This window comes from Ornithorhynchus anatinus, chromosome 3 (assembly GCF_004115215.2).
Source record: "Ornithorhynchus anatinus isolate Pmale09 chromosome 3, mOrnAna1.pri.v4, whole genome shotgun sequence".
Taxonomy (NCBI): domain Eukaryota; kingdom Metazoa; phylum Chordata; class Mammalia; order Monotremata; family Ornithorhynchidae; genus Ornithorhynchus; species Ornithorhynchus anatinus.
The window spans coordinates 122,215,349-122,232,845 of record NC_041730.1 but is presented as its reverse complement, the minus strand read 5'-3'; the positions used below and the strand labels follow the sequence as shown (position 1 = coordinate 122,232,845).

Below are 17,497 nucleotides of genomic sequence, written 5' to 3'. Positions count from 1 at the left end.
TGTGGGCAAGTCATTTAACCTCCCTAAGCCTCAGCTACCTCATCTGTAAAATGGGGATTAAAACGGTGAGCCCCACGTGGGACCACCTGATCACCCTGTATCTACCCCAGCGCTTAGAACAGTGCTCTGCACATAGTAAGCGCTTACCAAATACCAACATTATTATTACCGCAACTCAGCCCACGCACTTCACTCTTTTAACACCCACCCTCTTGCCTTGTCTTGTCTTATGCCTTCGAGTCGTCTTCTACGCATAGCGACCCCACGGACACATCTCTCCCAGGACACCCCATCTCCATCTGCAATCGTTCTGATAGCGTACCTATAGAGTTTCCTTGGTAAAAATACGGAAGCGGTTTACCACTGCCTCCTTCTGTGCAATAAACTTGAGTCTCTGCCCTCCACTCTCTCCCATGCTGCTGCTGCACAGCACAGGGGAGTTTTGACTTGTAGCAGATTGTCTTCCACTCTCTAGCCACTGCTCAAGTTGGGAATGGAATGGATAGGCCTCTGCCTGACTCCCCCTCCTGTAGCCGAGACTGGTAGAGTACTGGTAACTCTCCAGCCGCGATCCCGAGAGGGATTTTCTCCCTCCTTATAATTAATTTTACTGTCTCCTCTCTTCCTCTAGTTTGTAAACTCCTTGAGGGGAGGGATTGTATCTGCTATATTGTACTCTCCCAAGAGCTTAGTCCAGTAAATACCAGCTGATTGATTAAATAAATGACAATTACTCTGGTCTAGGGCTATTCTGAAGATCCATATGGTAGTTTACTTTAAATGTTGCACTTAACATTTGTGAGGTATATTGTTCTGGGGAAGGAAAGCAGCAGACTTTACAAATAAATATATCAGATAGGGAACTTCTTGATTACTCCAACTTTGCTATTTAACCCTTCTTTTCCCCCAAGCAAAAACATAGAGCTAGCATACAAGTAATTAACGACACCACCCTAAAGAGTGCTTTGAAGGGCAGAGGGAACCAGAGAAGTGTGAAGATTTGTTAGATGTGAAAGCATATCCTCCAAACATCAGCTTCCTTCTCCAGTGCACTGGAACACGAGTCGAGTCCTGACAAGTATTAATTGGACTTGAAAAGTGCAGAGGTACAACAGGAGACCAGTTTTCCAATAAAATCAAAGCAGCCCAAAGAGGACATTTAATTCTTACCTATTATCCTTTCCTTGAAGAGTAGATTTTAATTTCCTAGTGCCTGGAATGGCCTCTCTCATTTAGTAGCATTTGGGAGAAAACCTGAATTATACTGAGAGTTTGAAAGATTCGGAGATGTGTGGCCTAGTGGAAATGGCACAGGATTGGGAGTCAGAACACCCGATTTCTAATCCCAGACCTGCCACTTAGACGATGTGTGACCTTGGGCTCCCCGAATGTGAGTTTCCTCATCTGTAACACTGGGATAAAATACCCATTCTTGCTCCCTCCTACTGTGAGTTCCAGGTGGGACAGGGAAGGGATGCTGACCAATCTAATTGTCTTGTATCTACCTCAGAGTTTGGCACATAGCAAGTATTTAATAATAATAGTAATAAAAATAATAATAATGATGATAATAAAATATTTAAGTGCTTCCTATATGTCAAGCAGTGTGCTAAGCACTGGGATAAGATATGAGATAATCAGGCTCCTCATGGGGCTCACGGTCTAATTAAGAGGGAGAACAGATATTGAATTCCCATTTTGCACATGAGAGAATTGAGGCACAGAGACTTTAAGCCCAAGGTCACCTGTAGGTACAAGGAAGAGTCGGGATTAGAACCCAGATCCTCTGACTCCTAGACCTGTGCTCCTTTCTACTAGGCCATACTGCTTCTAATAATGAAAACTATCATTTTCAAATACAAAATGCATTCTCAAAAACAACCATAATTCTTTGAGATGGAGAGGTGCTGTACTCCCACAGGAATGGGAGAGATAGGGTGTGGTTTCTGATCCTGCTACAGGTGCAGGAAGAGGAGCTAGCTTGGGGCATGGGGACTACCACAGAGACACTCTTGTACCCCAGACATTCCGACCAATCGCCGCTTGAGGCTGCCTCTGAACCGGACTGCCTGGATCCTGCCACTTTATCAACAAGAGAAGCCTCACTGCCTAGTGCATAGAGAGGGGTCTGGAGTCAGAAAGACCTGGGTTCTAATCCTGGCTCGTCTATTTGTCTGCTGTGTGACCTTGGGCAAATCAATTCACGTCTCTGTGCCTCAGTTACCTCATCTGTCAAATGGGGATTACATCCTTCTCTCTCCTACTGTTAATTCATTCATTCATTCAGTCGTATTTATTTAGTGTTTACTGTGGGCAAAGCACTGTTCTAAGTGCTTGGGAGAGTAGAGTATAACAACAAACAGACACATTCCTGCCCACAACGAGCTCACAGTCTAGAGGGGGAGACAGATATTAATATAAATAAATAGATCAACTACAGGTATATACAGATATAAACATATGTGCTGTGGGGATGGGAGAAAGAGTGAAGGAGCAAGAGGGGCTCAGAAGGGAGTGGAAGAAGAGGAGAGGAGGGATTAGTCAAGGAAGGCTTCTTGGAGGAGAGATGTGCCTTTTATTAAGACTGTGAGCCCTCTGTGGGATAGGGACTCCAACCTGATGAACTTTTATCAAGCCCTCTATTTAGAATACTGTTTGACACATAATACGCACTCAACAAATACCATAAAAAAGAGAGGCTTCTAACATGTTGTTTCTGTCTGATTAAGCCCTTAGTACAGCGCTCTGCACAATAATTACCGCTGATTGATTGAATGATTGTTCCAGACAAAAAATATCCAGGCCAGTTGAGCATTGAGGAAGTCGCTTTTGATTTTTTGATGAAACCACTGAAGAGTCTAAATACAGTGATCTGGTAGAATCTTAGAATCAAAAAATCAATCAGTCGTATTTATCGACTACTTTCAGCGTGCGGAGACTGTGCTAAGTGCTTGGGAGACTATAATGCAACTGAGTTAGTAGATACGTTTCCAGTAAAACCCACTCATTTTAGGAAGGAAAAATAACCATCTCTGTTGCATTTTTAAAATACCTATAGTTAAGGTTGAATGAGGGGCTGTGATTTTTCAGAGTCGTGAGTTTCCTCACAGAGTGCTGTAAAGAAAAATAAATAACCACATGGCACGGGGCAAAGTCCTGCTGATTAGAAGCTGATGAAGCAACGGGGAACAGAATCGTAGGGAACGGTTCTTCTGCAGGGGGAAGAGATGAAGTGATTCCTGGAAGTCGGAATGGGAACCAGTGGTTTCTGGTCACTAGTAAGGAAGAATACAGAAATGGGATGGGAGAGGGATTTGGGGAGAGAGCATTGATTGTTCTCAGTGGAAAGGGAAATAAGATGAACATACTAGTCTTAGTGGACAGAGCCCGGACTTGGGACTCAGAGGACCTGTGTTGCAGCATGGCTCAGTGGAAAGAGCATGGGCTTGGGAGTCAGAGGTCATGGGTCCCGGACCTGCCACTTGTCAGCTGTCTGACTGTGGGCAAGTCACTTCACTTCTCTGGGCCTCAGTTACTTCATCTGGAAAATGGGGATTAAGACTGTGAGCCTCATGTGGGACAACCTAATCACCCTGTATCTCCCTCAGCGCTTAGAACAGTGCTCTGCACATAGTAAGCGCTTAACAAATACCAACATTATTAGAGAAGCAGCGTGGCTCAGTGGAAAGAGCATGGGCTTTGGAGTCCAAGGTCATGAGTTCGAATCCCAGCTCTGCCACTTGTCGGCTGTGTGACTGTGGGCAAGTCACTTAACTTCTCTGTGCCTCAGTTCCCTCATCTGTAAAATGGGGATTAAGACTGTGAGCCCCGCGTGGGACAACCTGATTCCCCTATGTCTACCCCACCGCTTAGAATAGTGCTCGGCACATAGTAAGCGCTTAACAAATACCAACATTATTATTATTATTATTATTATTATTAAACCTGGCTCTGACACTCCTCTAGACCGTAAGCTCACTGTGGGCAGGGAATGTGTCCGTTATATTGTTCTATTGAACTCTCCCAAGCTCTTAGTACAGTGCTCTGCACACAGTAAGTGCTCAATGAATACGACTGATTGAATTGCCTGTTTGACCTTGGGTAGGTCACTTAACCTCTCTGGGCCTCAGTTTCCTCATCTGTAAATGAGATTTCAATATCTATTCTCCCTCTTATTTAGACTGTGAGCCCCACTTGGGACAGGGACTTTATTAGTTTGTATCTACCCCAGTGCTTAATAACAGGGTTTGACACACAGTGCTTAACAAAGACTATAAGAATACTAACTATATTATCTAGCGGAGGTAGGGAATGAAGCAAGAAAGGAGCAGGATCTCTGGGGCTGGGAGAGACTGGGGTGCCTGTGCACCTTAGGAAATAGGATCCCAGGGCAGCAGGAAGTTTATAGCCTTTTACGCCTACTCCCAGGTGAGAACTGCCCCGAGTTAATATTCACCTTCTGCTCCCTGGACAGTCAGCTGTTCCTTTAGTCAGTCAGTCAACTGTATTTATTGAGCACTGTGTGAAGAGCACTGTACTAAGCATTTGGGAGCGTACAGCACAGTGTGGGCTCGTTGTGGGCGAGGATTGTGGAATGTCACTGTTTATTCTTGTATTGTACTTTCCAAGCGCTTAATACAGTACTCTGCACAAAATAAATATGAATTCATTCATTCATTCATTCATTCATTCATTCATTCAATAGTATTTATTGAGCGCTTACTATGTGCAGAGCACTGTACTAAGCGCTTGGGATGAACAAGTCGGCAACAGAATGAATGAATGAATGTATGACAGTGTAACTGACACCGTCCCTGCTTACAACAAGCTTACAGTCTAAAGTCTACCGTCTACAGTCCATATAGTCCACAGTCTCTAGACTGTAAACTCACTGTGGGCAGGGAATGTTTCTGTTTATTGTTACGTTGTACTGTCGAAAGCCCTTTATAACAGTGCTCTGCACACAGTAAGCACTCAATAAATACCACTGAGTGAAGGGTCCTATGGAGGACCAGTGAGGGGGCAAATAAAATCAGAGAAGCAGCCTGGCCTAGTGGAAACAGCATGGGCCAGGGAGTCAGAGGACTGGGGTTCTAATCCCTGCTCTGCTGTATGACCTTAGGCAAGTCACTTGTCTTCTCTGTGCCTCAGTTATCTCATCTGCACAATGGGGGTTAGGGCTGGGGGCCCCATGTGGGGCATGCACTGTGTCCAACCTGATTATCTCATATCTATCCCAGGGCTTAGTACACTGTCTGGTGCATAGTGACACCCAAATCTACATCTCCTCCCCGTTCTCTCCCCCTCCTTCCAGGCTCGTATCTCCTCCTGCCTCCAGGATGTCTCCACCTGGATGTCTGCCCGCCACCTAAAACTCAACATGTCCAAAACGGAGCTCCTCATCTTCCCTCCCAAAGCCTGTCCTCTTCCCGACTTCCCTGTCACTGTGGACGGTACGACCGTCCTTCCCGTCTCTCAAGCCCGCGACCTTGGTGTCATCCTTGACTCCGCTCTCTCATTCACCCCACACATCCAACCGTCACCAACGCCTGCCGGTCTCACCTTTACAATATCGCCAAGATCCGCCCTTTCCTCTCCGTCCAAACAGCTATCGTACTGTTAGAAGCTCTCATAATATCCCGGCTGGATTACCGTGTCAGCCTTCTCTCTGATCTCCCTTCCTCCTCTCTCTCCCCGCTCCAGTCTATTCTTCACTCCGCTGCCCGGCTCATCTTCCTGCAGAAACGATCTGGGCATGTCACTCCCCTCCTTAAAAACTTCCAGTGGTTGCCTATCGACCGCCACACGAAACAAAAACTTCTCACTCTGGGCTTCAGGCTGTCCATCACCTTGCCCCCTCCTACCTCTCCTCCCTTCTCTCTTTCTACTGCCCACCCCACACGCTCCGCTCCTCTGCCGCCCACCTCCTCACCATCCCCCGTTCACTCCTATCCCGCCGTCGACCTCTGGCCCACGTCCTACCACTGTCCTACGTCCTACCACTGTCCTGGAACGTCCTCCCTCCTCACCTCCGCCAAACTAACTCTCTTCCCCTCTTCAAAGCCCTACTGAGAGCTCACCTCCTCCAAGAAGCCTTCCCAGACTGAAATTCCCCTTTTCCCTCTGCTCCCTCTGCTCCCTCTCTGCTCCCCCTCTGCCCTCTGCTCCCTTCCCCTTCCCCCTTCACCTCCCCTCAGCTAAGCCCCCTTTCCCTCTGCTCCGCCCCCTCCTTTCCCCTCCCCTCAGCACTGTGCTCATTTGTATGTATTTTTATTACCCTATTTATTTTGTTAATGAGGTGTACATCTCCTTGATTCTATTTATCGTGATTATGTTGTCTTGTTTTTGTCTGTCTCCCCCAGTTAGACTGTGAGCCCGTCATTGGGCAGGGATTGTCTCTATCTGTTGCCAAATTGTATATTCTAAGTGCTTAGTACAGTGCTCTGCACATAGTAAGTGCTCGATAAATACCATTGAATGAATGAATGAAGAGTAAGTGCTTAACAAATTCCATTAAAAAATATCAGGAAGGATGGAGGGTTTGGAGTGCTTCTCATCTGTAAAATAAGAATTGAGAAGGTGAGCCCCACATGGGACAGGGACTGTGTCCAACTCGATTTGCTTGTATCTATCCCAGTGCTTAGTACAGTGCTTGGCACATAGTAAGTGCTTAGCAAATACCATTATTATTATTTATTATTCAACCAGCTGGTGGGGGGTGGTTTTCAGTGGGGCTGTTTATCCGGTTTTATATTAGACAGTCCAGGTTTCAGCCGGTCTGCCCCCCGTCTGGGATGGATACGACCCTGGACACATTTCAAGTTGTAGTTTTAATTCTTAATAATAATGTTGGTATTTGTTAAGCGCTTACTATGTGCCGAGCACTGTTCTAAGCGCTGGGGTAGACATAGGGGAATCAGGTTGTCCCACGTGGGGCTCACAGTCTTAATCCCCATTTTACAGATGAGGGAACTGAGGTGCAGAGAAGTGAAGTGACTTGCCCACAGTCACATAGCCGACAAGTGGCAGAGGTGGGATTCGAACTCATGAGCCCTGACTCCAAAGCCCGTGCTCTTTCCACTGAGCCACGCTACTTGCCAGCCCCTTTCCATCTCAGCTCTGGAGCAATGAAAGGGGTCAGAGAACTATGCCCAGTGTTGTGCTCAGTGGAAAGAGCGCGGGCTTGGGAGTCAGAGGTCATGGGTTCGAATCCCGCCTCTGCCACTCGTCAGCTGTGTGACTGTGGGCAAGTCACTTCACTTCTCTGGGCCTCAGTTACCTCATCTGTAAAATGGGGATGAAGACTGTGAGCCTCCGTGGGACAACCTCATTACCCTGGATCTACCCCAGCGCTTAGAACAGTGCTCTGTACATAGTAAGGGTTTAACAAATACCAACATCATTATTATTATTATTCCGCGAACCTCACAAAGAGCCTGATCCTTAGGGTACCATTATGATAAGTAACAAGCTAGAGTACAGGATCAACAGAGGGTTGCCTGGAATGTTTTTATGACATTTGTTAAGCACTTACTATGTACTAGGCACTGTACTGAGCGCTGAGGTAGACACAGGCTAATCAGGTTAGACACAGTCCATGTTCCACTGGATTTGCTTATTTCTACCCCAGGGCTTAGTAGAGTGTCCGTCACATAGTAAGTGCTTAAATACCATTATTATTATTATATTCCACATGGGGTTTACAGTCTTAATCCCCTTTTTCTTGTCTTGTTTTACGCTGTCGAGTCATCTCCGACCCATAGCAACTCCACGGACGCATCTCTCCCAGAACACCCCATCTCCATCTGCAATCCTTCCGGTAGTGGATCCGTAGAGTTTTCTCGGTAAAAATACGGAAGTGGCTTACCACTGCCTCTTTCCGTGCAGTAAACTCAAGTGTCGGCCATCGACTCTCTCCCACGCCGCTGCTGCCCAGCACGGGTGAGTTTTGACTTGTAGCAGATTGCCTTCCTCTCGCTAGCCATTGCCTAAACTAGGAGTGGAATGGATATGCCTCTGCTTGACTCTCCCTCCTATAGCTGAGCCTGGTAGAGTACTTGAAACTCTCCAGGTGCGATCGATCCTGAGAGGGGAATCCCATTTTACAGATGAAGTACTTGAGGCCCAGAGAAGTGAAATCGTTTGCCCAAAGTCACACAGAAGACAAGTGGCAGAGCCAGGATTAGAACCCACGTCCTTCTGACTCCCGGGTCCGTGTTCCATACACTATACCACGCTTCTTCTCTCAGCAGGCACAGGGGAGGGGAACCAGTGATTCCTGGAAGTCGGAATGAGAACCAGTGGTTTTTAAAGGCTTGCGGCCAAGAGTAAGGAAGAAAACAGTGATGGGAGCGTTGTTCTCAGTGGAGCTGTACGCGTAGGAAATAAGATGAATGAACTAGCCCTAGAGGAACGATCACGGGTCTGGGAGTCAGAGGACCTGGGTTTTGAACACGGCTCTGACAGTCCTCTAGACTGTAAACTCGTTGTGGGAAGGGAACGTGTCTGCTATAATGTTAAATCATAATGTTGGTATTTGTTAAGCGCTTACTATGTGCCGAGCACTGTTCTAAGCGCTGGGTTAGACACAGGGGAATCAGGTTGTCCCACGTGGGGCTCACAGTCTTCATCCCCATTTTACAGATGAGGTAACTGAGGCGCAGAGAAGTTAAGTGACTTGCCCAAAGTCACACAGCTGACAAGTGGCCGAGCTGGGATTCGAACCCATGACCTCTGACTCCAAAGCCCAGATGATAGTATTTGTTAAGCATTAACTATGAGCCAAGCACTGTTCTAAGTGCTAAGGGGGATACGGGTCATCATGTTGTCCCCTCTGGGGCTCACAGACTTCATCCCCTGTCTTCTTGTCCCTAGCCACGCTGCTTCTCCGAGCAGCTTAGTGGAAAGAGCATGGGCTTGGGTGTTAGAGGTCATGGGTTCTAATCCAGCTCTGCCACTTGTCAGCTGTGCGACTTTGGGCAAGTCACTTCACTTCTCGGTACCTCAGTTGTCCCATTTGTAAAATGGGGATTAAGATGGTGAGCCCCACATAGGACACCCTGACGACCTTGTATCTACCCCAGCTCTGAGAAGAGCGCTTGGCGAATAGTTACATTTTGCTCTCCCAAGCTCTTAGTACGGAGATTTCAGGGAGGAGGCACAGGGGAGGGGAACCATCAGGTTGCCCAGAAGGCGGGGAGAAGCTATTAACTTCCCCAGGAAGAGAGAGGAGGTCATAATGGCAGGAGTCCCGTTACTTCCAGGAATGTGTGGGACGAGCAAGTTGTGGCCAAAGCAAACCCAGTTCACCAAGCCCGAGGTGGTTAGGAGTTTCAGGGCACTGGGCAAATGTTTTTAGAAAGATAGTATAGGATGTCGCAATTAGAATATTCTACCCTATATGGTGAAAAGTTTCAATCAACATGGAAACAGAGCAAGTGAATTTGAACTTGGACGAGCGGGAGGGAATTTTCATTGAGAATTTAAGCTTCCTAGTTCTTTTTCGCCTCCTGATGTTGCAGAATTCTATTTAGAAAAGGCTTAGGGGATTCCCTAACTAAGAGTTCCCAGCAGTTGCTATCAACCAGTCTCCCATCAGTTGATTTGTGATAAGGAAGCTCCGCTCCCTGCAAGCAGTTTCCTCACCTCACCGCTGCAGCTCCCAGAAGTGACCCGGGGGGACCGGAGGAAGTCAGTGTGGCCTAGCGGAAAGAGCACCTGACAGAGTTGCGAGTTCTGGGTTCTAATCCCAGATCCTTCACCTGGCTGCTGGAGGACTTTGGGGAAGTCGCTTACCTTTTCTGGCCCCCAGTTTCCTCTTCTTTAAAATAGGTGGGTGGGAGAAATACCTGTTCTCCCTCCTCTTCAAACTGTGAACCCCAGGTGTGTTTCATATGGTTATATTGTATCTACCCCAGTGCTTAGTACAGTGCTTAGCACACAGTAAGCACCTAACAAATACCACCGTTCTTCTTATTCTTATTATCCAAGGAAAGAAATAGAAAAGAGAGAGCATGGGACAGAGAATAGCTGAAAAAGGAAAAGAGGAAAAAACTTCAAAATGTCAGAAGAGACAGAGAGAGAGAGAGAGAGAGAGAGTACAGGGGAACCTGAGATAGAAAATGCAGGGAGAAGAAGCAGCACAGTAAAGGGGAGAAGGAACCAGGGGAAAAATTAGGATTACAGTTGCAGGGAAACAGGGAATCATCATGTGGTGAAAAAAAGGGCAATGAGAAATGGAAATGAGAAGGGGCACAAAAAGGGAATGAGGGAGAGAGAGCAGAGGGACAGTGTGGGAAGCAGTGTGGCCAACTGCATAGAGCAGAGGCCTGGGAGTCAGCAGGACCTGGGTTCTAATCCCGGATCCACCACTTGTCTCCTCTAAGACCTTGGGCAAATCACTTAACTTCTCTATGCCTCAGTTCTCTCATCTGTAAAATGGGGATTAAGCACATGTGGGGTTTTCCCTCTTCATATCAGACAGATACAGCTGTCCCCTACTTCAAAACCCTACTGTGGGCCCATCTCTTCCAAGAAGCCTTCCCCGACTAAGCCCTCCCTTCCTCTTCTCCCACTCCCTTCTGCATTGCTCTTACTTGCTCCTTCATTCATCCTCCCTCCCATCCCCACAGCACATATGCATATATCTCTGTGTGTATGGAGAGAGAGAAGAAGCGTTGCTTAATGGAAAGAGCACGGGTTTGGGAGTCAGAGGTTGTGGGTTCTAATCCTGGTTCCTCCACTTGTCAGCTGTGTGACTTTGGGCAAGTCACTTCACTTCTCTGGGCCTCAGTTACCTCATCTGTAAAATGAGTATTAAGATTGTGAGCCCCACCTGGGACAAAGTGATGACCTTAAATCTCCCCCAGTGCTTAGAACAGTGCTTGGCACATAGTAAGTGCTAAACAATACCACTAATATTATTATTATTATATATCCGTAATTTGTTTCTTTATATTAATATCTGTCTTCCCCTCCAGATTGCGAGCTTAGAGTGGGAAGGAATAATAATAATGTTGGTATTGGTTAGCGCCTACTATGTGCAGAGCACTGTTCTAAACGTTGGGGTAGACACAGGAGAATCAGGTTGTCCAACGTGGGGCTCACAGTCTTAATCCCCATTTTACAGATGAGGTAACTGAGGCCCAGAGAAGTGAAGTGACTTGCCCACAGTCGCACAGCTGACAAGTGGCGGAGGCGGGATTCGAACCCATGACCTCTGACTCCAAAGCCCGTGCTCTTTCCACTGAGCCACACTGAAGGAATGTGTTATGGTGTACAGTGCTTTGGACACAGTAAGCACTCAATAAATATGATTAAATGAATGAATGTGGGACACAGACTGTGTCTAACCTGATTGGCTTGTATCCACCCCAGTGCTTAGTAGAGTGCCTGGCACAATCAATCAATTGTATTTATTGAGCATTTACTGCATGCAGAGCACTGTGCTAAGCAGTTGGGAGAGTACATTATAGCAGAGTGGTGGGCATGTTCCTTGCACACAGTGAGTTTACAGTCCAGAGGTAAAAATAGGCTCTTCAAAATATCTAAAAAAAAGGGGAGACAGGTAAGTGCAGATATATGTAAGGAAGAAGAGACAGGTGTCCAGACATGAAACCTTGTCAGTGGTCCATCCTGTCTACTGCTCTGTTTCTGGCAGCGCCCCGGGGACGCTTCTTGAAAACCCTCATGTTATGAATGTCTCAGAACCGTTTAGAACTGTATTTACTGAGCACATCGCTGTACTAAGCACTAGAGGAACAAACCAAGTAAATGCTGCAATCCCTGTCCTTGAAGAGCTTTGAGCAAGGGCCTGGGAGTCTGAAGAACCTGGGTTCTAATTCTGGCTTTGCCACGTGTCTGCTCTGTGACCTTCACTTTTCGGTGCCTCAGTTACCGCTTCTGTAAAATGGGGATTAAGACTGTGAGTCCCACGTGGGACAGGGACTGTAATCAGTCGGATTACCTCGTGTCTACCCGAATGCTTAGTACAGTGTCTGGTGCATAGTAAGCCTTAACAAATACCACAGTTATCATTAAGAGTGAACATCTAGGCTAGGGGGAAAAAAGCAATGGATGGAGGAGGTTTTTCAGAGGGCCGCCCCCTCTGAAATTTGGGGGCAAATTGAGAGGAAAAATCTGGTTGAGTTGGAGGGGGCGGCCAGCTTCCCGACGGGCCGAAGCCGCCGGGTCCCGGGCCCGGCCCGGCCCCGCTCTGCTCACCTTCCTGAAGAGCTCGTCGTCCGGAGTGGGCGTGTTGGCAGTCCGCCGGAAGCCCCGCACCCGCTGCTCGTGGGACTTGTCGTACGGGTAATTGGCCACCACGGCCCCTCCGTGAAGGTTTGCCGACAGGACAAAGTTGTAGGTTCTCATCCACTGGATCACCGCTTGGGTCTCCGGTTCCACCTGTGGGGAGGCAATCCAGCAGTGGCATTTGCCGAGCCACGTGCTGTGCGCACTACACTGTACTAAATGCTTGGAAAAGTACAAGCAGTATGGCCAATTGGATAGAGCCCGGGCCTGGGAGTCAGAAGGACCTGGGTTCTAAGCCCGGCTCTGCCACTTGCCTCCTGTGTGTCCTTGGGCAAATTACTTCACTTTTCTGGGCCTCAGTTCCCTCATCTGGAAAATGGGCATTAGGACCTTGAGCCCTATGTGGGTCAGGGACTACGTCCAATCTGATTAGCTTGTATCTACCCGAGCGTTTAGATCAGTGCCTGACACAAATACCGCAGTTATTATTAAGACACTTAGAAAACATGATCCCCCCGCCCCCTTCAAGGATTTTAAAGTCTAGCGGGGAAGACAGACGCTAAAATTTATTACAGGTAGAGAGAGCTACCGAGCATAAGGATGTAGACTGTGGGAGTGGGTGAGCACCAAGTGGTTTAGGAGGTGAAACTAAGTGCACAGGTGAAGCAGTAAGGAGGAGAAATAGGGTGGAGAGATGAAAGCTTAGTCAAGGGAGGATTTTTGAAGGATATAGTATTTTAATAGAGCTCGGAAGATGGGGAGAGTGGTTGGACTGACTGTTACAAAGAGAACTGGTTCAAGCTCTCATAATATCCCGACTGGATTATTACATCAGCCTCCTCTCTGATCTCCCATTCTCCTGTCTCTCCCCGCTCCAGTCTATTCTTCATTCTGAAGCCCGGATTATCTTTCTACAGAAATGCTCTGGGCATGGCACTCCCCTCCTCAAAAACCTCCAGGGGTTGCCTATCAACCTTCGCATGAAATAAAAACTCCTCACTCCTGGCTTCAAAGCTCTCCATCACTTTGCCCCCTCCTACCTCACCTCCCTTCTCTCCTTCTCCGGCCCACCCCGTACGCTCCTCTCCTCTGCCGCTAACCTCCTCATGGTCTCTCGGTCTCGCCTGTCCCGCCGTCGACCCCTGGCCCACATCCTACCACTGACCCACAACGCCCTCCCTCCTCACATCTGCCAAACTAACTCTTCCTCTCTTCAAAGCCCTACTGAGAGCCCACCTCCTCCAGGAGACCTTCCCAGACTGAGCCCTCCCTTTCACTCCGCTCCTCCTCCCCTCCCCATTCCCCCTCCTCCCTCCTTCTCCTCTACACCCTTCCCCTCCCCACAGCACTTGTGCATATTTGTATATATTACTTATTACCCTATTTATTTGGTTAATGATGTGTATATATCTACGATTCTATTTATCTTGATGATATTGACGCCAGCCTACTTGTTTTGTTCTGTTTTGTTTTGCTGTCTTGTCTCCCCCGTTTAGACTGTGAACCTGTTGTTGGGCAGGGATTGTCTCTATCTGTTGCCGAATTGTACATTCCAAGTGCTTAGTACAGTGCTCTGCACATAGTAAGCGCTCAATAAATACAATGGAATGAACTCAGTGGAAGGGATTGATGCAGGAAGAGCAGGGTATGGAATGTGCAGTGGGGGCGCGGGGGGATGGTATTTCTACTCTCTGCATGGTGATTTAATGCCTGGAAGAGTTCTGAGAGGAAAGAGAAGACATGCAAAGCACCGGGGCTCTGTTCTTCTTGGAAAGGAGCAGACATTACGTGAGAAGGGTGCTTTCCAGAGGGAGCAGTAGACAGAGGCATCCACTGGTTGTGTCAAGGGGGAAGATTGATGGGGTTTTGTAAATAGATGTAGAAGAGGAGGTGCTGTCGGAGGGAGGTTGGGAGGGCAGAGGATGGGTGTGGGGGTGGTGAGCCACAGAGGAGAAGCTGCATGGCGCAGTGGATAGAGCACGGGTCTGGGAGTCAGAGGGACATGGGTTCTAATTCCGACTCCGCCACTTGCCTGTTGCATGACCTTGGGCAAGTCACTTCACTTCTCTGGGCCTCAGTTACCTCATCTGTAAAAGGGGATTGAGATTGTGAGCCCCACGTTGGACCGTGATCAACCTGATTTTCTGGTATCTTCCTCTGCGGATAGCACAGTGCCTGACTCATAGTAAGTGCTTAGCAAATTCCAAAATAATAATAATAATTATTATTAGAAGGGGTTAGGGTGTGGTCAGAGGGAGGTACTGAGGGCGGAGGCCGGGTAGGGGGGGATCCAGGGCCTGTTCCTACTTATATTAGAGAAGCAGCGTGGCTCAGTGGAAAGAGCCCGGGCTTTGGAGTCAGAGGTCATGGGTTCTGCCACTTGTCAGCTGTGTGACTGTGGGCAAGTCACTTAACTTCTCTGTGCCTCAGTTACCTCATCTGTAAAATGGGGAGTAAGACTGTGAGACCCACGTGGGACAACCTGATTCCCCTGTGTCTACCCCAGCGCTTAGAACAGTGCTCTGCACGTAGTAAGCGCTTAACAAATACCAACATTATTGTTATTATTATTAATATATCTTCTATCCCTCCCCAAGCCCCACAAGGGTTGTGGAGGCTAAGGAGGCTACCCCTGGACAATCGGGAAGGAAAAGCTGAGAGGCAGAGGCAGATCCAGAAGTCTGCAGGAACACATCATCTTCTCACCACTGGGCTGCGACTCGTTTAGTTTCCGGGATGTGTGGCCAGCCTGGTGGGAACAGCCGGATGGCCCCCCGAGCGTGGCGGGAAGGGGCGGGTGGAGGGCAGAGGCTGTCCCGTGGCTGGAGGTCTCCCTCCCTTCCCCCCCACCCAATCTTTGGGGTCCGGAGGTGAGCTGGGTGTACCTGGCTCTTCCAGTTGCTGGGTAGCGGGATGTGGTGGTTGGGTCCCCCACGCTTCTGGTTGTAGTACACGAAGCTGTTGAGGTCGGGGAAGTTGCGGTTGAGGTCCACTCCGTTGGCGTTGTTCCTGCCAGTCAGGTACCCGTTTGCATCTGGGCCCTTCGGAGGAAGGGACAGAGATTCTCTTCACCGGGTTCAGAGTCGGTTAGCCAGGTGGGAGCTACCATTGTTTTGTACTAGCAGGATCTAGACTGTAAGCTCCATAATGATAATAATAACAATAATAGCAATTATGACATTTGTGAAGTGCTTACTATGTGCCAGGCACTGTTCTAAGCTCTGGGGTGGATACAAGCACATGGGATCGGACACAGTCCCTGTCCCACACGGGGCTCACAATCTTAATCCCCCTTTTGCGGCTGAGGTAACTGAGGCCCCGAGAAGTGAAGTGACTTCCCCAAGGTCACACAGCGGATTCGGGGCAGAGCTGGGGTTAGAACCCAGATCCTTCGGACTCCCAGGCCCGGGCTCCTATCCACTAGGCCACGCTGCTTCCCTCCTTGCGGGCAGGGATCGTGTCTATCGGCTGTTCTGTACTGGACTCTCCCAGGTGCTTAGTACAGAGTTCTGCACACAGTAAGTGCTCAGTAAATACTTTTGATTGATGGATCGATTGGTCGCTCATCTTGGCCCAGGATTGGGTACTACAGTTATAACAAAACAATAGCAATAATAACAATAGTAATAATAATACCTGTTAAGCACTTACTATGTGCCAAGCACTCTGCTAAACACTTGGGTAGAAGCAAGTGTTTAGATTGTGAACCCCCCGAGGGACAGGAACCACGATTAATTTCCATCTGGGTATCTTTCTAAACACTTAGCACAATGTTCTACAAATAGTGAGCACTTAATAAATACTTCTGCTACAAGATAATAGGGTCGGACATGTTCCCTTTCCTACCTGGGGCTCAGAATCAAACTAAGAGGGAATAGGATTTAATCCCCATTTTACAGATGAAGAAAATGCTCCAGGGAGAAGCTAAGCAACTTGCTCGAGGTCACACGGACCTGGGATTAGAACCCAGGTCCTCTTGATTCTCAGGCCCATTCTCTTTCCACTAGGCCCTGCTGCTTCCCCATGCAAAATGTGCAAGGATGGGGCAGATATGGGAACAGAGAGATACACTTGGGGGCAAAGAGGCCCTTGGGGAGCAGCATGAGAAGCAGCATAGCCTAAGGGTACGGGCCTGAAAGTCAGAAGGACCTGGGTTCTAATCCCACATCCGCCACTTGCCTGCCGTATGATCTTGGCTAAGTCACTTAACTTCTTTGTGCTTCAGGTACCACATCTGTAAAATGGGTTTTAAGGCCGAGAGCCCTCTGAGGAACAGGGACTGTGCCTGACCAGATTATCTTGTATCTACTCCAGTGCTTAGTACAGTGCCTCGCACATAGTAAGTGCTTAACAAATACCGTTATTATTATTATATTATTATCATCATTACTCGGTCGCTGCCAGTGGCCTCAGGGTCAAAAATGAAGGACAACAACAACATGTGCCATCCCTCGAGATAATCACCTTTCAGGGAGAAAGGTGAATGAAGAACAGAAACTGCGGCCACCCAGCCAACATGGCCACTGGAGCTGAAAGCCAGAGGTATTCAATCGTATTTATTGAGCGTTTACTGTGTGCAGATCACTTGAGAGAGTACAATAGAACAATAAACAGACACATTCCTTGACCACAACGAGCTTACTGTCTGGAGGATGAGTTTATTGGCAGCATTAAAGGCTTCCTTTCATACATAAGCCCACTGTGGGCTGGGATCGTCTCTCTTTATTGCTTTATTGTACTTTTCGAACACCTAGTACAGTGCTCTGCACACAGTAAGTGCTCAATAAATATGATTGAATGAATGAATATGTTCTTCTACCATGTGCTGACCGTCACGTGACAGAGCCGCCCAAAGAAGGGAGACTCTGGGAGCCCAGCAATCAGCCAGTCGATTGGTCATATTTATTGAGCACTTACTGGGTATGGGGAACTGTACTAAGCGATTGGGGGAGTACACCGCAACAATATAACACACACATTCCCTGCCCACAACGAGCTTACAATCTACAGGAGGATGTGGAACAGCACTGGCGGAAGGTAGGAAAAAGAGACGTCCCAGACACTGCCATCACCGCAGCCAAGATGGCCTCTGGTTCTTCAATCAATCAATCAGTGGTGTTTATTTTGCACTTATTGTGTACAGAGCACTGTACAAACCGCTTGGAAGAGTTCAGTGCAGCGTTACCTAGAGGAAAGAGCACGGACTTGGACTCAGAGGACCTGGGTTCCAAACCTCCCTCCACCA

The 17,497-nt window shown here is 48.0% G+C and overlaps 1 protein-coding gene and 1 non-coding gene across 2 annotated transcripts in view; both read right to left on the bottom strand.

Moving 5' to 3' along the window:
* Positions 1 to 17,497, bottom strand: part of CPN1 (carboxypeptidase N subunit 1) — a 60,459-nt gene that overhangs the window by 15,839 nt on the left and 27,123 nt on the right. Inside the window, exons 3-4 of the mRNA XM_029058976.2 lie at positions 15,138 to 15,293; positions 12,223 to 12,405 (exon numbers count right to left, since the gene is read on the bottom strand). Of these exons, the coding sequence (XP_028914809.1) occupies positions 12,223 to 12,405; positions 15,138 to 15,293 (339 nt within the window). The remainder of the gene's footprint in view (positions 1 to 12,222; positions 12,406 to 15,137; positions 15,294 to 17,497) is intronic.
* Positions 446 to 583, bottom strand: LOC114810589. The gene has a single exon (XR_003758285.1). It is a non-coding gene; the product is annotated as a small nucleolar RNA SNORA7 (small nucleolar RNA).